The 16,782-nt window shown below is 35.2% G+C and overlaps 1 protein-coding gene across 1 annotated transcript in view; it reads right to left on the bottom strand.

Moving 5' to 3' along the window:
- Nucleotides 1-16,782, bottom strand: part of SEMA3C (semaphorin 3C) — a 174,245-nt gene that overhangs the window by 78,247 nt on the left and 79,216 nt on the right. Inside the window, exons 3-5 of the mRNA XM_032873255.1 lie at nucleotides 9,852-10,012; nucleotides 8,649-8,711; nucleotides 100-219 (exon numbers count right to left, since the gene is read on the bottom strand). Of these exons, the coding sequence (XP_032729146.1) occupies nucleotides 100-219; nucleotides 8,649-8,711; nucleotides 9,852-10,012 (344 nt within the window). The remainder of the gene's footprint in view (nucleotides 1-99; nucleotides 220-8,648; nucleotides 8,712-9,851; nucleotides 10,013-16,782) is intronic.

Genomic DNA, 16,782 nt, shown 5'->3' with positions numbered 1-16,782 from the left:
TGCTTAACCAACTGAGCCACCCAGGTGCCCCTCAAATACAGTTTTAAGAAATCTTTGACACTAACACCAAAACTAACAATGAAAAATTGTTTCACTTACCTCTGATCTCCTCCCTCTATTCAAATAAGTACACACGGGGCTGAAAGCACCACTCCCACAAACATACAAGTGAGTGCGATTGAAAGCCTGAATAACACGGACGAAGTTCCCACAGCCATGCTGAAAGAACAAATGAGTAAGCAGTTAGCAATACAGTGACATTTATTGTTATTTCTAAGTAGTACTCTCATACTCCACCATATATTTCCTTCCTGCTCTCACTTCTTTGTTGTTGTTAGGAGATAACAAGAGAATAGCACGGTTTATTCTATTGGTTTACTTCAGGAAGAAGGTAGTTCAACTTGGATAATGAGTAAAATGGTATGTCACTCTCATATTTCAATATTTTATATACTGTGTAAGTTTTTATGTTCTGAAACTTTATGAACTTCTTCTTTATCTGAGAAAGCTGAGAAACTGAAAAGTACACCAAATTGTCTCCTCAAATTTTCATCAAAATGTTACATGTGCACACACATGTTATATAAACATATTTTGAACAAAACTGCCTATACTACACAATGGCAAACGCTACTGGCTTTTACAGTTGGCGAATAAAACAGACTGTTAAACACACGCGAGTGCTGTGATTTCATCGTTGTCTCTCTGGCCTTCATCCCCTAAAATACTTTCTCCCCCAGTTTTCTTTTTCACCTACTCCTAGTCCCACCATTGGAAAAGGTGTCCTTTGTTCACTCAATGAAATGCAAAATATTACTGTAATTTTAAGTTGACTCTGACCATGCAGAAGTATGTAAACACGGTTAGCACCAAAGGTAGATTTCTGTGGCTGAATTAATCATTGTGTGTTGTGTATTGCTAGGCTCACTATCCCTTGCTGATTACCAATTAAGCAAGCCTGAGATTGAATGTGGTTTTCTTCAGTCATTTTTTTCACAAAGAACATCATAAAAATGGTGTTAAAGGGGTGCCTGAGTGGCTCAGTTGGTTAAGTGTTTGACTTCGGCTCAGGTCATGATCTCAGGGGATTGGCATCATGCCCCGTATCAGGCTCCTCTGCTCAGCATCGACTCTGCTTCTCCCTTTCCCTCTACCCTTCCCCCTGCTGGTGCTTTCTCCCTCTATCTCCCTCAAATAAATAAATAAAATCTTTAAAAGATAAAAGATAAATAAAAATGATGTTACAAGGACAAATTTTTTTATTAATAGATATATTAAAAGGTAACAGTGGTTTTCCTTTTCAGACAGCATATGTTTCTTCTTTTTAACTCTTCTAGGTACCATATTACTAATTTTTTATAAGCACATTTATTATTTATATTATTAGGAAAGTAAAAAAAAACAAAACAAAAACCAATTCTCCTAAAGTACAAGTTAGTTTTTTTTAGAAGTCAAGTTTAAAGTCAATATTATTTTTTTCATAATATTCTCCTTTTATATTATTACTTGCTAGTGAATATATGCTTATTTTTATATGTAGTAATTTTATACAATTTCTATTATGGATTTTATATGAAACAATCAATCATTCGCTCTGTTGTCAAACAAATTAATTCTTACACACCAGACTATACACTTCATTTTTATTTTAAGACACCAAGAACTTTTGTTAAATATATAGTGTCACTATGTCTTGACACCTGTTTATAGGGGCACCTGGAAATTGACTACATAATTGTAGATGATAATGTGTTTCTCTGTAGAAAAAGAATAGATGAAGTATGGTGTTTATATAATATGTCTATGTTAAGGTTATCTGTGAGCAATGAGACTTGTGTTTATTTTTTTCACATCCAAGTTCAGTCATTCTGGGATTCTGTATATACTATTTCCCCACATAAGACATGAATTCAATTCTATTAATAATAGATTATATGTCATCTTGAGTTTTGTAGACAGTTTACTGTCATGAATTACTGGTATTGGTAAGAAGAAAGATATATCACTAATATGTTCTATATTTCAAATACATATTATACTTGTTTCATGTATATGTTTCCTATCTCTCTGTATATTTTATATCTACTTATCATGATCAATATTTGCTGGGAATTTATCATTCCCTAGACTTTAGAATGATCATTTTACATATTTAACCTGTTTTACTTCCCAGGAGGTTTGATTTTTCACCTTTATAGCTTATATTTATTGAAGGTACTTATGCCATTTGGGCACTTCACATTCATTCAGTTTGGTACAACTCAACTCCAGCAAAATAGAGCATAGAGCTTTTTTAGTTAATTTGCTTGAGATCATTGAGCTAGAAATGGGTTACACAGATTTTCAAGCACAAATGTGTTTAACATTGAATCTTGTACTGTCAATCACTTTATAATTTGTCCTTGGGTAAGGAATCTACAGTGGGTAGAGGAGAGTTTTTCCAAGTTATTAATGTTTACAGAGCTCTTAATACTTTGATGTTAAGTATTTTTAATCTTCAAAGCAATGTTCCAATTAAAGTATTAGTCCCATTTTAGTGATGAGAAACTTGAGTCCCAAAGAGGTTAAAGGAAGTACTCTAGTTTTAATAAGTAACTGAGCTGGGTCTTGAACCATGGCTACCCTCCACCATCCAATTTTTGTAAAGAAAGGGGTGGGTTCACCATGAGACAGATTTCCAGGCTACCTGATGATACCCAGTTTGCCCCTGCAACCTTCCCCACAGAGAAAAACTCAAAAGAAAAAAATAGATCAGTTAGTTATTGAAAATTATTTTCTAGGTCCTTTCCATTGCCATAGTTTTTGTTCACATTATTTCTGATTTAGACCACAGCAATCATATCAATGCTATCCAGCAAAAATTTACTGAACTCATTTTATGTAAAAACACTGTATACGGTACCAGCAACAGTGAAATAAATAAATTCATTTTCTCCTTTCAGAGAAAGGAAACCATAATACATGAGGCTACATGCGGATGCTATATTAGAGTTTGAATAACGCTGACTTAGGTGTGAGGGTTTGTAAAGGGGTGTCATTGGTGCTGGGACTTGAAGAACAAGCTAGATATTTTGACAGGCAAAAGCATAAAGAAAGAGATTTCCAACAGAAAGAAAGAGAATATGAACAAAATAATGGGGGCATGACAGGGCAGGGTTTACTCGGGAAGCAGTGCCTAGAGGGGATAGTGAATTACTGTGTGATGAAACCGGAGAGGCAATTAGAGTTGGTCTGTCATCATGCCATAGTCTTCAGATGGGCAGTGGATGGTGGATTTAAGTGTACAGATATCAGAGCCAATTGACCCAGGTTCAAACTCTAGCTTTACCTTTCAGTAGGTATTTGAACTCGAGGCATTTACTTAGCCTTCTGTGCTTAAATCTTTTTATTTGTAAATGGTGATGATAACATTTGTTGTGAACAATATACTAATGAAGCACTTGGAATCGTGTCTGGCAAATCAAAAATACACACAGTGTCAGATACTGGATTCTTTCATATGTATTTTTTTTATTTCAATGGTCAGAAAAGCCTGGTGAAGTGGACAGGGCATTTGTCCTGAACAGAGATTAGTGGAGATCCTCTATGGAAGGTTTGGAGAATGCATCTTCAGTGAAGTTCAATAATGTGAATTTTTTCTTTTTTAATTGCTAGTTCTTTTTTAAAACTATTTCCTGATACAATGCTAAATGAAAAATTAAGCTGTTAACATTATGCAGAATATAATACCATTTTTTCTATATTCTTAAACATTTCAAACAATCTAATTTTTAAGTGATTACTTTGGGGTAGTGGAATTCATTTTATTTACTTAATAGTAATATACCACTTACTGTGTGCGATATACTGTTCTAAGCTCTCTTAAAATATTAACTCATTAATCCTCATTACAACCCAGTAAGGTAGAGATGATGAGAATGCCCATTATGCAGACAAGGAAACTGAAGCACAGTGAGGTTAAGTCTCTAGGGTCAAAGAACTCAGAAGAGATTGTTTTCTGTTGAATTTTACATGCTTTTCTAGGTCTTCAAAGATTTCCATACTGAACATGTATTTGTTATGTAATTTTTAACAGGAATGTTTTTGAAATATGTCCTGGAGCCCAGATGCTTTAAGGCTTTAAAAATATTGACTCCTCATTGCCCAAACTAAGCAATGCGGAAAAAAATCCCTTATTCTTTTCTTCTTGGCCTACACATCTTTGGTGTGAGCAATAAATCAAAGTATTTTGATAAATATATATATATATATTTTTTTTAAGATTTTATTTATTTATTCGACCGACTGAGATCACAAGTAGACAGAGAGGCAGGCAGAGAGAGAGGAGGAAGCCGACTCTCCCCTGAGCAGAGAGCCTGACTCGGGGCTCGATCCCAGGACGCCGGGATCACGACCTGAGCTGAAGGCAGAGGCTTTAACCCACTGAGCCACCCAGGAGCCCCTTGATAAATATATTTCTAAAGAATGTATATTATCCAGTAGTTTGGGATCCTTGGTTCACATAAATAGGGATAACTGATATTCCTCAATTAATAAATAAAGTTTGACATTCTGTGCATTTAATGCACATATATCTAAATATATGTAATCCTGCTTAATTTTCCAACAATCTCTTACAGTATTTACTCAGTGCATTCATTATGCCCTATCTCACTGGATATATTTGACAGCATATGCTACTGTTTAAGCTCAATTTATTTAGAGTATGAATAAAATATTAATATTTAGAAATAAATGGAGCATGGAGGAATGTGAATACAAAGGGACAGAGAGGGAAATGGGAGGCAGGTTATAGTCTCTTTAGCTAGGCAGAAAATTAGTTATAGTCCCACCATGATCATGTATTTTCTTTATAAACATTAGTTTATTATGATATATGATTACTGGGATCAAATTTTTGTCTATCTTGAATTATTCTCTAATAAGTGTTATTTTTTCTAAGTAATTAAAATTTGATACATTAAAAAAATCTAAAGGAATAAGAGACGCTTAAGTCCATGCTGTATATTTTCTTTCAATAGCTACAGCAGTATGGATTTTAACTGTCACTAGTTTATGTTTTGCGTTAAGTAGATGATTGATATGTAAAATAAAAATATTTTACTTTAACCAAAATGAACTTCTAAAATATGTGCATAATGAATTTATTACAAATATTATTAATTTAAAGGAATTCATAAGCTCACCATCCACTGCATCCTACCCCCAACTTCTGACAATCATTTGGGACAGATTCCCATGCTTTGAATTTTTTCAGTTCTTGTTCAACTTTATTAAGTGCCTAGATACAGGTCTGGGCACAGAGAATAATGACATTACCCAGTACTTCCAATCAGTAAGGGGAGAGTTATAGTTACAAACACAGCAATATATGTCAGAGTGTTTCCCGCGTACACAGAGGGACAGCCACCCCAATAAGACTTCCCAGAGAAATGACATCTGCACTGTCACTTGAGATAGTGAGTGGATGACTGAGGTTTAAAAGATGTGAAGATGACTGAATAAGGCAACCACATGTACTTGGTGTCAAAGGCTGAAAGAGGAAAAGGGTAATACTTATTTGAATTTCAGTATCATTGAAATAAAATAAATAAATAAAGTTAATATAGAGCCAGTATAGTTGCCAGTAAATCTATCAAAACTTTCCTAAACACCCCAACTGCAGTGTTTTTTTTTTTTTTTTCTTTGTCTATTGTGGGTATCCTTAGCATTTACCGAATTCTTCTTAGTGAGAGGGCATGTTTTATCAGATAAGACAGTGGCCTCCTGCCCACTTGCTAGCAGGACAGCTGTGGTAAGTTCCTCACTCTTTTAGTGATTTTTTTTTTTAATCTTAAAAATGCGAATGGTGACAATAATGTCCATCTTGTAGCATCATGGCAAGGATTAAAAGAAAGACTTAGAGGGCACCTGGGTGGCTCAGCTGGTTAAACAACTGCCAGAGTGCTGGGATCATGCTGGCAGCTCCATAGGGAGTCTGCTTCTTCCTCTGACCTTCTCCCCTCTCATACTCTCTCTCACTCTCTCTCTCTCTCTCTCTCAAATAAATAAATAAAGTCTTAAAAAAAAAAAAGACTTAGAACGGTGTCTGGCCCATTCCATTAAATGTTGACTACTGTTATTTGATAGGTATTACGTATGTCTCATCATCTCTAGTGTATTACAAAGACTCTTAAAGATAGAGACTCTATCTTATTGACCTTTAGTTCCTTCACAAGAGTTAATCGATTTTCACAAATTAAGATTCCCCTGTTTTTAAATAAAATAGAAAGTATTAGTTGATATTTCTTCTAAAAGAATTAAGAGATGCTTGACTATTTAGTTTCATTAAAGAATGTAATAATAATAACAACAATAACAATAACAACAACCTTTCCCTACCATTGGTCTTTTTCTTGTGGCCTGATTAAAGGACATTTCTCTGTAAGTACTTCTTCACATGTATGAAATGAACTGGATTGGTCAAACATTCTCTTCTCTTCATAGAACATGTATTTAGAAGTTAGTTTGATTATTTCCCAGCACCTAACAATGCTGGCCATACTGGAACAGAACCCTCTACCAGTTACTTCTGCTATGTATACTAACTGGCTACAGAGCAGAATTTAAAGATATTCATGAATGATATTACAGCATGATAAAACTATGGGAAAATGTAAGCATATATTGAAGATTTCATCTAATGACTCTTAATTACAAGAAAGCAAATGACAGAGCATTTCCATTTTGCCAAAGGAGGAAAGACATCAAATGATTTGGCTAAGATTCTTCAGAAAATCAACACCAATCTTTGGAAAGAAAATGTGCAATGGTATCTAAATCCTACATATTCTATCTGTGACACTCTGTATGAATGGGAAATGAAAATCTTTTTGAACAAAGAGGACAAGTAAATACAGTAATTACAGTCACAGGATATTATTGTGGCAAAAAACAAGACATGGAAGAATGCACACCAGTGGGGCAAATCTCTACATTAAAGGATGAATGAAAACATTTAAATTCACGTACATTATTGAAATAATAGCTTCATGGGACAAAAAAAGACTTCTCCACAACATTACACTTTCTACTATTTGTTCTCTAGAAGATAAGCATAATGTTGTTTTTTTTTTTTAGTGTTTCTTACACATTTTTCTGGATTTTTTTCCCATAAACTATGGTCCAGCAGATCCTGTGGGAAGCAAATATGCCTCTGCAAGCTCCTTCTGCCCGTCTGAAAACTTCTCTTAAAAGATGAATTCTAAACCTGGAAATGTGGGACCCAGAACTGAATCACCAGCTCTCAACAACACCCTCCAGAGGGACCCAGAGATACTAGATGCCGGGGTCTTCCATGGCCCTGTCTTGCACCAGACCTTTTCAGAACCTCATCCCAGAGAGTAAAGAGTCAATGAAAATAAAAGTTTAATTTTCACACTTCCTCTTTCCACAAGGATTAGTCTTTTCCTTGAACAACCATGACGCATCTCTGAAACCCTCACTATCAAATCTTAGTGCATAGCCTTGGACCCTGAAATCAACATTTCTTACCTCTACACTTTTAATGAGTGCTTAGTCAACATTTTTTACACAAAGTCAAAGCTGTTATTTCTTATGACCTCAGATCTGATTGTGTGTATGTATGTGTACAAATACTAGTTTTTCTAACCAGCCACTGTATTTCAACTTCATACCTGCATAAGCACTTCCATGTTCCTTCAATTAATGTTGGCTTCTCCAGCAAGATAATAAAGTTGAGGAGAATCAGACTGTCTATTTTGGTATATATTATGGCTGTAGCAATAAACATTATGCTAGGCACATAATAGGGGCTCAATCTATATTGGTGGAATGAATGACTGAAAAAGTGAATCAATGCATTAAAAAAGTTCTTTACCAAATTATTTGTGTAAGATGGGTAATTCTGATATACAGTTCCATTATGAGAGTTTTCACGATTTGAGACAAGGCAAAATGATGTACATGCTTCATTATAAAATTAACAAACATGTACACTGAAGATCGGCTCTATGTATTTGTTTTAGCATATTTGAGAATAATTTAATGTATCAGTTTCAGCAAGTTGTTTGCAGAAATCCACATAGATTTCTTTCTTAACTCTTTAAATGGAATTCCACATAAGATATACAATTTGTACAAATGTTGCATACTGAACATTTATTGATATTCGTAGCTGCCTTGATTTTTGTTTCCGTGGTTATTTTCAACTAACAAAGATATCGGTAATCATTGGTGATTTATGCCTCTGGAATGTGCTGGCTCACCAGTACCCTTTTGCCGAGATCTTTCTTTGGAAAAGCCCACATGGTATCTGGGAGCTTCTCCAGACACTTGCATTATCATTATTTCAGCGGCCTGCTGAGAATTCTGCAGGTTGGATCCACCGGAACAGGGGTTATTACTGAAATCCATCATGAAAAGTGTCAGAATGCAATAATGAAAGCAAGGCAAGAAGTTTTTACCAAGTCAGGAATTCCTAAGTTACAGTGTTTAAGAGTTCCAATTCTTTTGCATTTTCATTTTTTACCATGTGTCCAGCAGAGGATTTAAAATACCAACACCCTTTGTCTCACTCTTGGCTGCACTCGAGGTACATGGATTCAAAGACCAAATATTTAAGTTTTAGAGCTTTTTTAGGCACTCACTGTGGGATCTTTGCCAGCCATCTTGCACTCTTCGACTTTGATTGTAGATGCTGGCCAGAAAACCTGCTCGGGAAGGAAAATAAAGGTTACATAATCTTACTTATAGACAGCTCAGTGCTCTTCATCTACTTTATGTTAACACATTTCTTTAAGGCATTTCTATATTTATATTTAAAGATTCTTTCTTTCAGTTTATGAACTGAAATTCACAAAGATTTTATTATTTTATTCTAATAACTGTTTTTATTTTTCTCATCAATTTTTCCTTTAACAAAAGACTTTCAATAATATGTGCCCATTTCCTAATGACATATTAAAATAATGTCATTCATGTGTACAGTAAAATGTGTATTTCCCTCCTTTTCCATTATTCTTTTTTCAACTGCTTATATCACAAAGAATTTATATTTATATTACCATTTTGGTTTAATATTATTTTTGGTAAACCACAGTCAGGCTGGTAGATTTACTTAAAACAGGCCCCTAGCCTCAACAGCTAAAATAACTTGGATTGAATCCAAGAGATTCCCTCTCTGAAATACTCAGCTAGTGTTCTAAGTCACAATAGCTTTGGGTCAAGTCTGACAGTGATGATGATTATTATTTTTTTTAATTGTCAGCCACTGACCCTTGTTAAAATAATAAATTCAGAAATCTCCTTGTTGTAATAAACGTATAATTAATTAACTTTTATTTCTTTACTCCATGAAGACCAATTTATGTCCTTCTTATGAGATAGAATGATAAATATAGGTCACACTTATTCCAAGAACAGTGCACTTAATAATGGTTCTTTTTAAGGCCTTCTTGGATTACATACAGATGACAAGGTAGATCTTCCTTTAGTCTGATCATTTTTTCAGGCTATATTATATGCTTCTTTCTGTCTGTCTATCTTTCTATCTCTCTCTCTGTATCCACACCCACAAACAATCATATGCAAACACATACACAGGAAGTGTTTTCTCATTTAGTTTTAGATTTTGAAGTGTTAAAATCTATGAAGCTAGACAGTGAGAACTGAATTGATTATATTTTCAGCGCATGAAGTAAGTACTAACTTCTGATTATTTGTTGACATGCGGCCTGTATTTTTTATAGTTCTAAAGGAATACACAATTTTTTCATTTTATTTGAAATTTTTAATTTTTAAAGAAAAAGGAACCTAACTCAACATGGCCTTCATAGAAATGATAAACTTACACTCAAAGGTTCTTGACTTATATTGTTAATATTCAAGGAAAGAATGTGATCTTTGCTGCCCACATATATCCGGTCCTGATCTTCATCCATTAATAATATCCTGTAGTCTAAAGGGTGGTGGGACAGGCTGAAGTATTCAGAGGTCTTGGTTTCACGAAGCTCTGAAATAGTGAATAGCACAGTGAAAATAGTGTATCTTGGTTCCATGATTCTATTATTTTAATGAAAATTACTTTATAGAAATATTTACCAAAAAAGTTAAGATGTATTTTCCTTCCTATGATAATAAGTTAATTTAAAAGAATTATGTTAGTGGTTATTTTTATTTATTGTTTCTATATTGAAATAAAACATAAAGAAATCAATAAATGCAATGTTGAAGTTTATGATTCTATTTTATTGCAAAATTATTCACATTATGCAAGAATCTCATCTCAGTTTTATCACTGGCTATCATCAGCTCAAAACTAAAATAGATCAACTAAAAAAACAGAGTAAATGAGCAGACTGAACAAAAAAACAAAACAAAATAATGACAGTATGATGTCTTCTTAACTTCTCTTAATGTTTTATGGTTATAATCAATACATTCATCATTTTAAGATTGGTATTTTCTACTTGAAATATTTACCTTTCTTCCTCAACATAATTCTAACTAGTTTGATTTTTTTGTCTATAAATTACTTGAAAACAAATCTACTCTTTGCCTGTTACACCTCATCCAGAAGACAATGCTGCTTAAATGATAGTCTGGCTATGTATAGATCAAAAAGTAAACCAAAAATATTCAGATGACCTGAATGTTTAGATTTTCAGTATCTCAATGATCACGACTCATGCTCATTTAACTTCTTTTACAACATGTGCAAAATATGTGCCCATAAAGCCGAACTTTGAAGACAATGAATGCACCACGACAATTAAAAAAAACAACAATCAGTATAGCACATTCAATTTTTTTCCAGGCAAAATACTTCTTTTTACAATTTATGCCTTTCCCATTCAAATGGTGAAGTATTTCTTCATTCTTGGGATTATGACCTTAAGAGAGTGACAAACTCTACAAAGCAGTATGCTTTCATAATTTACTGTTTCAATGATGAATTATTTCTAAATTTTAGACATTGAATCACAAATATACTTCTAGAAATTCTCATAGGCTGTGGTGTGACTTAAACCAAAGCTTGAAACGGTAAGAATTCTTATAGAAAGACATGAACTATAGTCTGTGAACTCTTGGGCCATATCCCATATGCAAGGATAGAGAAGTCACAAATTTAACCTATTTCCTGGGCATATCAGTTCAGAATATTTGCCATTATATTCTTCAAGCAGTTCTATATCTAGCTAAGAATCTGAAAATGTCATGTGAGTAGCACAGTGATTATGAAGCCAGACTGTAGTACCAAACTTCCTGTGACATTGAACAAGTTACTTAACATCTTTGGGCTTTAATTTTCTCATTTGCAAAAACCAACAATATCACCTCTACTAAGAGTTTCCATGGAAATCAATTGAATACATGTAAATATTAGAAATGACTGACAGAAAAACTATTCAAAAAGTTCTAATAATTATTGGTTAGTTATTAGTATAGTATTATCAAATTTGAATTACTATCCAAATGACATATGGAATTGGATAAATAGATACACATTTTTCTTTTTTTTCCCTTTTTCTTCTAATTTAAGGAACTAGATTTCTCAAATTACTAACACATAATCATAAAACATAGTCTCTGATATTTTGTCCACACAATGACAGTACAGTGTAGAAATTTTTTTATGTGGAAGTTATAAAAATACTTCAGAAGAGTCTTAAGAAATAAATCACGTGAGAAGACAGAAACAAAAGACACTGAAAGATGATTTAAACAAGAGACTAGATGACAGATCTGGAAATCGGAGATTTGAGATGCAGAGCGCTGTGTGGCGTGCTAACCTAGTTCTAAGTTACTGGACCTCGGAGGCATCACAGACAGGTGATGTGGTTGGCAACCATGGTGCCACTGGTCCAGGAACTGGAACTGCTTCTTTCAGGAGGAAAGCAAGACTGAAGAGAGGGAGGTCATTCAGGAAAAAGTCAACTCCTGCCAGACCAGAGATTATTGCTGAAATAGGGGAAAAAAAAGAAAAAAATCCAAGAGCTCAAAACATGAGAGAATATAGTATCCAAGAAATGTCACTCAAAGTTTGCAGAGACGAAGTCGGCCTTGATTTTGCCTAAAATTCAAGATGTTATATTAAGCTTGGTTTTCATCATATGGAAGAGACTCATGGATGTATAATGTTTCTATAAAAAACATCAGGAGAAAGGGATAGGTTGGGGTGAAGAATAGATGTTCAACACATACCTCTTCAATAAATAACTCTCCGGTGAAATATATAGACCAGGAAAGTGAAATATGACTGAGTTCATGGCCTCTGGGGCCCAACCACCAGAGTCTGAATCCAAGCTCTGCCATTTCATTTTTTTGTGTGTGGTTTTTTTTTTTTTTAGATTTTATTTATTTATTTGACAAACAGAGATCACAAGTAGGCAGAGAGGCAGGCAGAGAGAGAGGAGGAACCAGGCTCCCTGTTGAGCAGAGAGACCGATGTGGGGCTCAATCCCAGGACGCTGGGATCATGACCTGAGCTGAAGGCAGAGGCTTTAACCCACTGAGACGCCCAGGCGCCCCATGCCATTTCATTTCCATATATACTTGGCAGGTGACTTTATCCCTCTGCACTCTAGTGTCTTCATGTGTAAGGTCAGAATAATAATAATAGTACCTACCTCATAGTGGTGTTGAGGTTTAAATTGTTGATATACATCAAGTGCTTAAAAGAGTGCCCGTCCCATAGTGACATGGGTTATATTATATGACTCGGGAAAAGACATCAAGCTTCAACCAGCCAGGTAAGGACAATTCTTTACACATGGAGGAAACATGGAAGACCAGATGGCCTGATTTTTATTTATTCATATATTTAATACTTCATTTTTTCACAGAATGTATTCAAATTATTTGAACAGGAGAATAAAATAAGAAAAATTTTTTAAGGAAAATAATTTGAGCGGCAGGATAATTTTAAAGTATGTGAGACTGGAAAACTATGAGATGAGGGTATTCCAGATATGATGTTGATAGAGACCTGATATGCTAAAAATGGAAAAGAAGAATTGATGAGCAGAATGCTTAAAAGAAAGGATTTGGAATTGATTTTATAAGAAGCTGGTCTGGGGGGTAAAAGGAAGCTGTAAGCTAAGAACAGGACAAATGAACATGCCTTTACTGGTTCTGGGGGATTTGAAAGGGAAATTTCCTTGGTAGAGAGATTGCTTGAGTGTTGACAGATTAAATTCAAATCAAAGCAGATACATCCCACAAACATGTAAAACTAAAGTATGTTTGCCATCAGAACTATCAAGTCAGGGGCACCTGGGTGGCTCTGTCATTAAGTGTCTGCCTTTGGCTCAGGTCATGATCCCAGGGTCCTGCGATCAAGCTCCGCATCAGACTCCCTTCTCTGTGGGAAGCCTGCTTCTCCTTCTCCCACTCCCCCTGCTTCTGTTCCCTCTCTCTCTGTGTCTTCTCTGTCAAATAATAAGTAAAAGAAATATCAAGTCAGCAGGTAGAGTTTTTCCAATTCTTCTCAGGGGTTATGTTGAGTTTCTGAGAGTGGACAGCTCTGAGAAAGCCCTGAGAAGAGACTCTGAGGTAGTAAATCTGAAGTGAAAAGCCAAACATAGAGATGCATTGATTGTTTCACCCAAAAGGAGCAGCTCTATAATTGAAACTGAAAGTGAATCATGATATATAGGCAACAGTGTGCCACTGGGGTGGGAGTATACAATCCGAGTGAGACAGTCCTGAATTGAAATGCAAGCTTAAACACTTACTGAGCATACTATTTTAAGAAAGCTACCACTCTTTGCCCAATTCGATTTCCTCATCTATATGTTATGCTAACACCCAGCAGTGGGTCAGGTTGTGCTCCTTTGAGCAGGAGACACTTGACCTTCCATCTAACAGAGAATTTTCCTTGTCTTCCCCATGGGTAGAGCCCATCTATATCGACCATCGTTGTCCCACCTCACCCCTAGCTCGTGAGTGACTTAAATGTGACATGTGATGAGTGCTGGTCAATGAGAATTAAAGGGAAGCCTTCTGCAGGAGTACTGAAGAGGCTTCTTCTGTCTTCAAAACTGGCACCAAAAAAAAAGAGGTGATTTCGTTTTCTGCCTCTGGACATTTGTACATGAGGGCTATGATATGTGACGCAGTTGCTGCTTACCATGCACATTGGGAGCTCAGAATGGCAAGCAAAAATTTAGGAAAAAACCTGGCTGAAGAAATGATTTAATCTCTGAACTCATCCTAGAACTGCTCTATCATCACTGGACCACTTTCGTTACAGAAGATTAAAAAACAAAAATCCATGCAATTTTTTTTTTTTTTAGACACATTAAGGTTTGCATTTCCTGTTGTTGAAACCCTTCCTAGAGACGCCTGGGTGCCTCAGTCAGTTAAGTGATGCCTTCAGCTCAGGGCATGATCCCAGGGTCTTGAGATCCAGCCCATGCAGGGCTCTCTGCTTAGCGGGAGTCTGCTTCTCCCTCTCCCACCTGCTGCTTCCCCCTGCTTGTGTGCTCTCTCTCTAAAATAAATAAGAAAAATTTTTAAAAAACAAAAGAAAAAGAAACCCTTCTTAACTGCCACGTCTTCCAAGTATTCACAGCCCCTACCTGCCACCTTCTCATTCTTTCTATCATGGTTTGTTTCATTCCAGTATTTTTTAAAATATTCTTTTTTCTTTTTCCCTTTTCTTCCTAATCTATACTGAAATAAAACCAAGAGTGTGATCTTAGCCCAGAAAACAGCCTCAACCGAAATTTACTTGCAAGTAACAAACAATGGCAGCTTTCCTCTTTATCTATTTCATTAGAAAATAATCAATTTCTTGCATTAATTCAAATACCAGAGGGAGCAATAACCACATTAACTAAAGACCTTTCTGGTTCAAGGATTTATCTATTTTCCTGAGCCATAAAGCTATCTTCAAATTTAATTACCTGCTGCCCATTGACAGTTGACAGCTGTTAACCAAGGAAGATTTACTTAGGAAGTGCCCTGTTAGAAACCTAGAAGCCAAGGTTATTTTGTTTAAATGCTATTTAAATTACTGTTAGTTAGCCACAACTGAACTCTGGAGCTTGGGAAAAAAACAAAACAAAACAGACTTTTTTTTTTAGAATAAAGAGATGAGTTCAAAGCATTGAGGATTTTTATCTATAAAAAGAATGACTGAAGAATCCATCATTTTGGTTTAATGCAGATCCAACATAAGTCAAATGAATGATTCAGTGATTTGGTCATAGTAAAAGAAAATGATTTAATGATTTGGCTAGTGAGAAGGAAATCACTATTTCTGGTCTTTCATCTAAACAAGTCAAAGAAAGCACCGTCCTTTTACTTCTCTAAATCTTAACAATGATGTCATCATTTTTTAAGTGTTGGAGGTAAAACTAGTTGTGTTGTTTCTCAGAACATGCTCAACAGTTTGAGAAGGAACCTTGGCTGAGAGTATGTAGTATTAGAAAATGCAGTGCCCCACAAAGGGCCGTGTAGGTCTCTAAGTCCCTGGGAAAATCTCCTGGGAAACAGTATTTAAAAAAAATTAAAAAAGCATGCTTCTATCCTGAAATCCACATTATTGTAGAGTTCTGTGATGGAAAATTACTGTAATGCCTTCCATGCCAATGTTCCCCAAGGGAAAATTTGCAGCACAATATGCTTACCTGAAATTCATGTATTGACATGGATTTTTTCCTTTGTAATAGAAACTACCAGGAGTCTTGAGAATTTCACCAAGGTTGGGAGAATAATACATTCCTCCAAAATATAAACCCTAGCAATATAAGCTTCTGGGTTCACTTTAATATAGTCAATATATTGCTGTAGCAATTACAACATAATTTAATATACAGTAATATATTCTGTCTATAAATAACACTATCTCTAACCACATAAGAACTAACTTTTGTTCTCTGTCGAACTAGTGAGAAATCTTAACATTTCTGTGGTGACTAAGTCAATAAAAACTCATTCATGCTCTGAGAAATGTCATCTTGGTGGAGGGTGGCGAGTCCTTCTTTCTCATGAACAATATGTATCTGTTAAACTATTAAGTAGAACTCATTCGTTCAGAAGACTACATTATCTTTGGCCTTTTATAAATGACACGTACAAGATTACTTGAGTGAAAATCAATTCCCAGGGTCTCTCTATTAGAAGCATATGCTATGGTTACTTATTAATTATATTTAAAGTTCATGATGTGTTATTAACTTATGTGTTCAATACATACATATTGAGCCCTTATCACAGCCGACTAGACACTGCTCAAATAAAGGCCACAAATATGAAGATCCCAGGCCCTCACAACAATTCCAAATCTTATCTTACATTCTGTTATTCTGTTTGGCTAGCCCACCCGTGACCTTCTCAACTTAAACCTTAGCTGTCCCCCAGGCAGAATGCGCATCTACAGATTTCAAAGTAAATCCTTAGGTTATCTTTTACTTCAGAGCTATTGCTAGTGACAGGATAATTTCCTCTCCAGAATGTCTTATCTCAGAAGAATTTTAAGTAGTACCGTCTTAAATGACCCATCCTCTCCCTAAGGCTCACTGTTTTTGAAACTGGGTTAGAAAATGAACTTCACTGGTCCCTTTAGGACAAACAAGCAGATAGAGACAAGAGCAGTCAAACTTCACCAGAATGAAAAGATACCTCCTAATTCCTAAAGCAAAGAGAAGTTAGAAGGCATGTTGTTAAAACCACATTTGCTTAAAAATAATAGCCCCTAATAATCACCACGTGTGGGTTTACCAGTAGGAGAAATGGTTCCAGGTATTTATAAACTTATTTCATTTAATTGGCATT

Source organism: Lontra canadensis, unplaced genomic scaffold (genome assembly GCF_010015895.1).
Source record: "Lontra canadensis isolate GAN:19392208 unplaced genomic scaffold, GSC_riverotter_1.0 scaffold48, whole genome shotgun sequence".
In the NCBI taxonomy this organism is placed as follows: domain Eukaryota; kingdom Metazoa; phylum Chordata; class Mammalia; order Carnivora; family Mustelidae; genus Lontra; species Lontra canadensis.
This window is presented reverse-complemented; position numbering and strand designations above follow the sequence as displayed.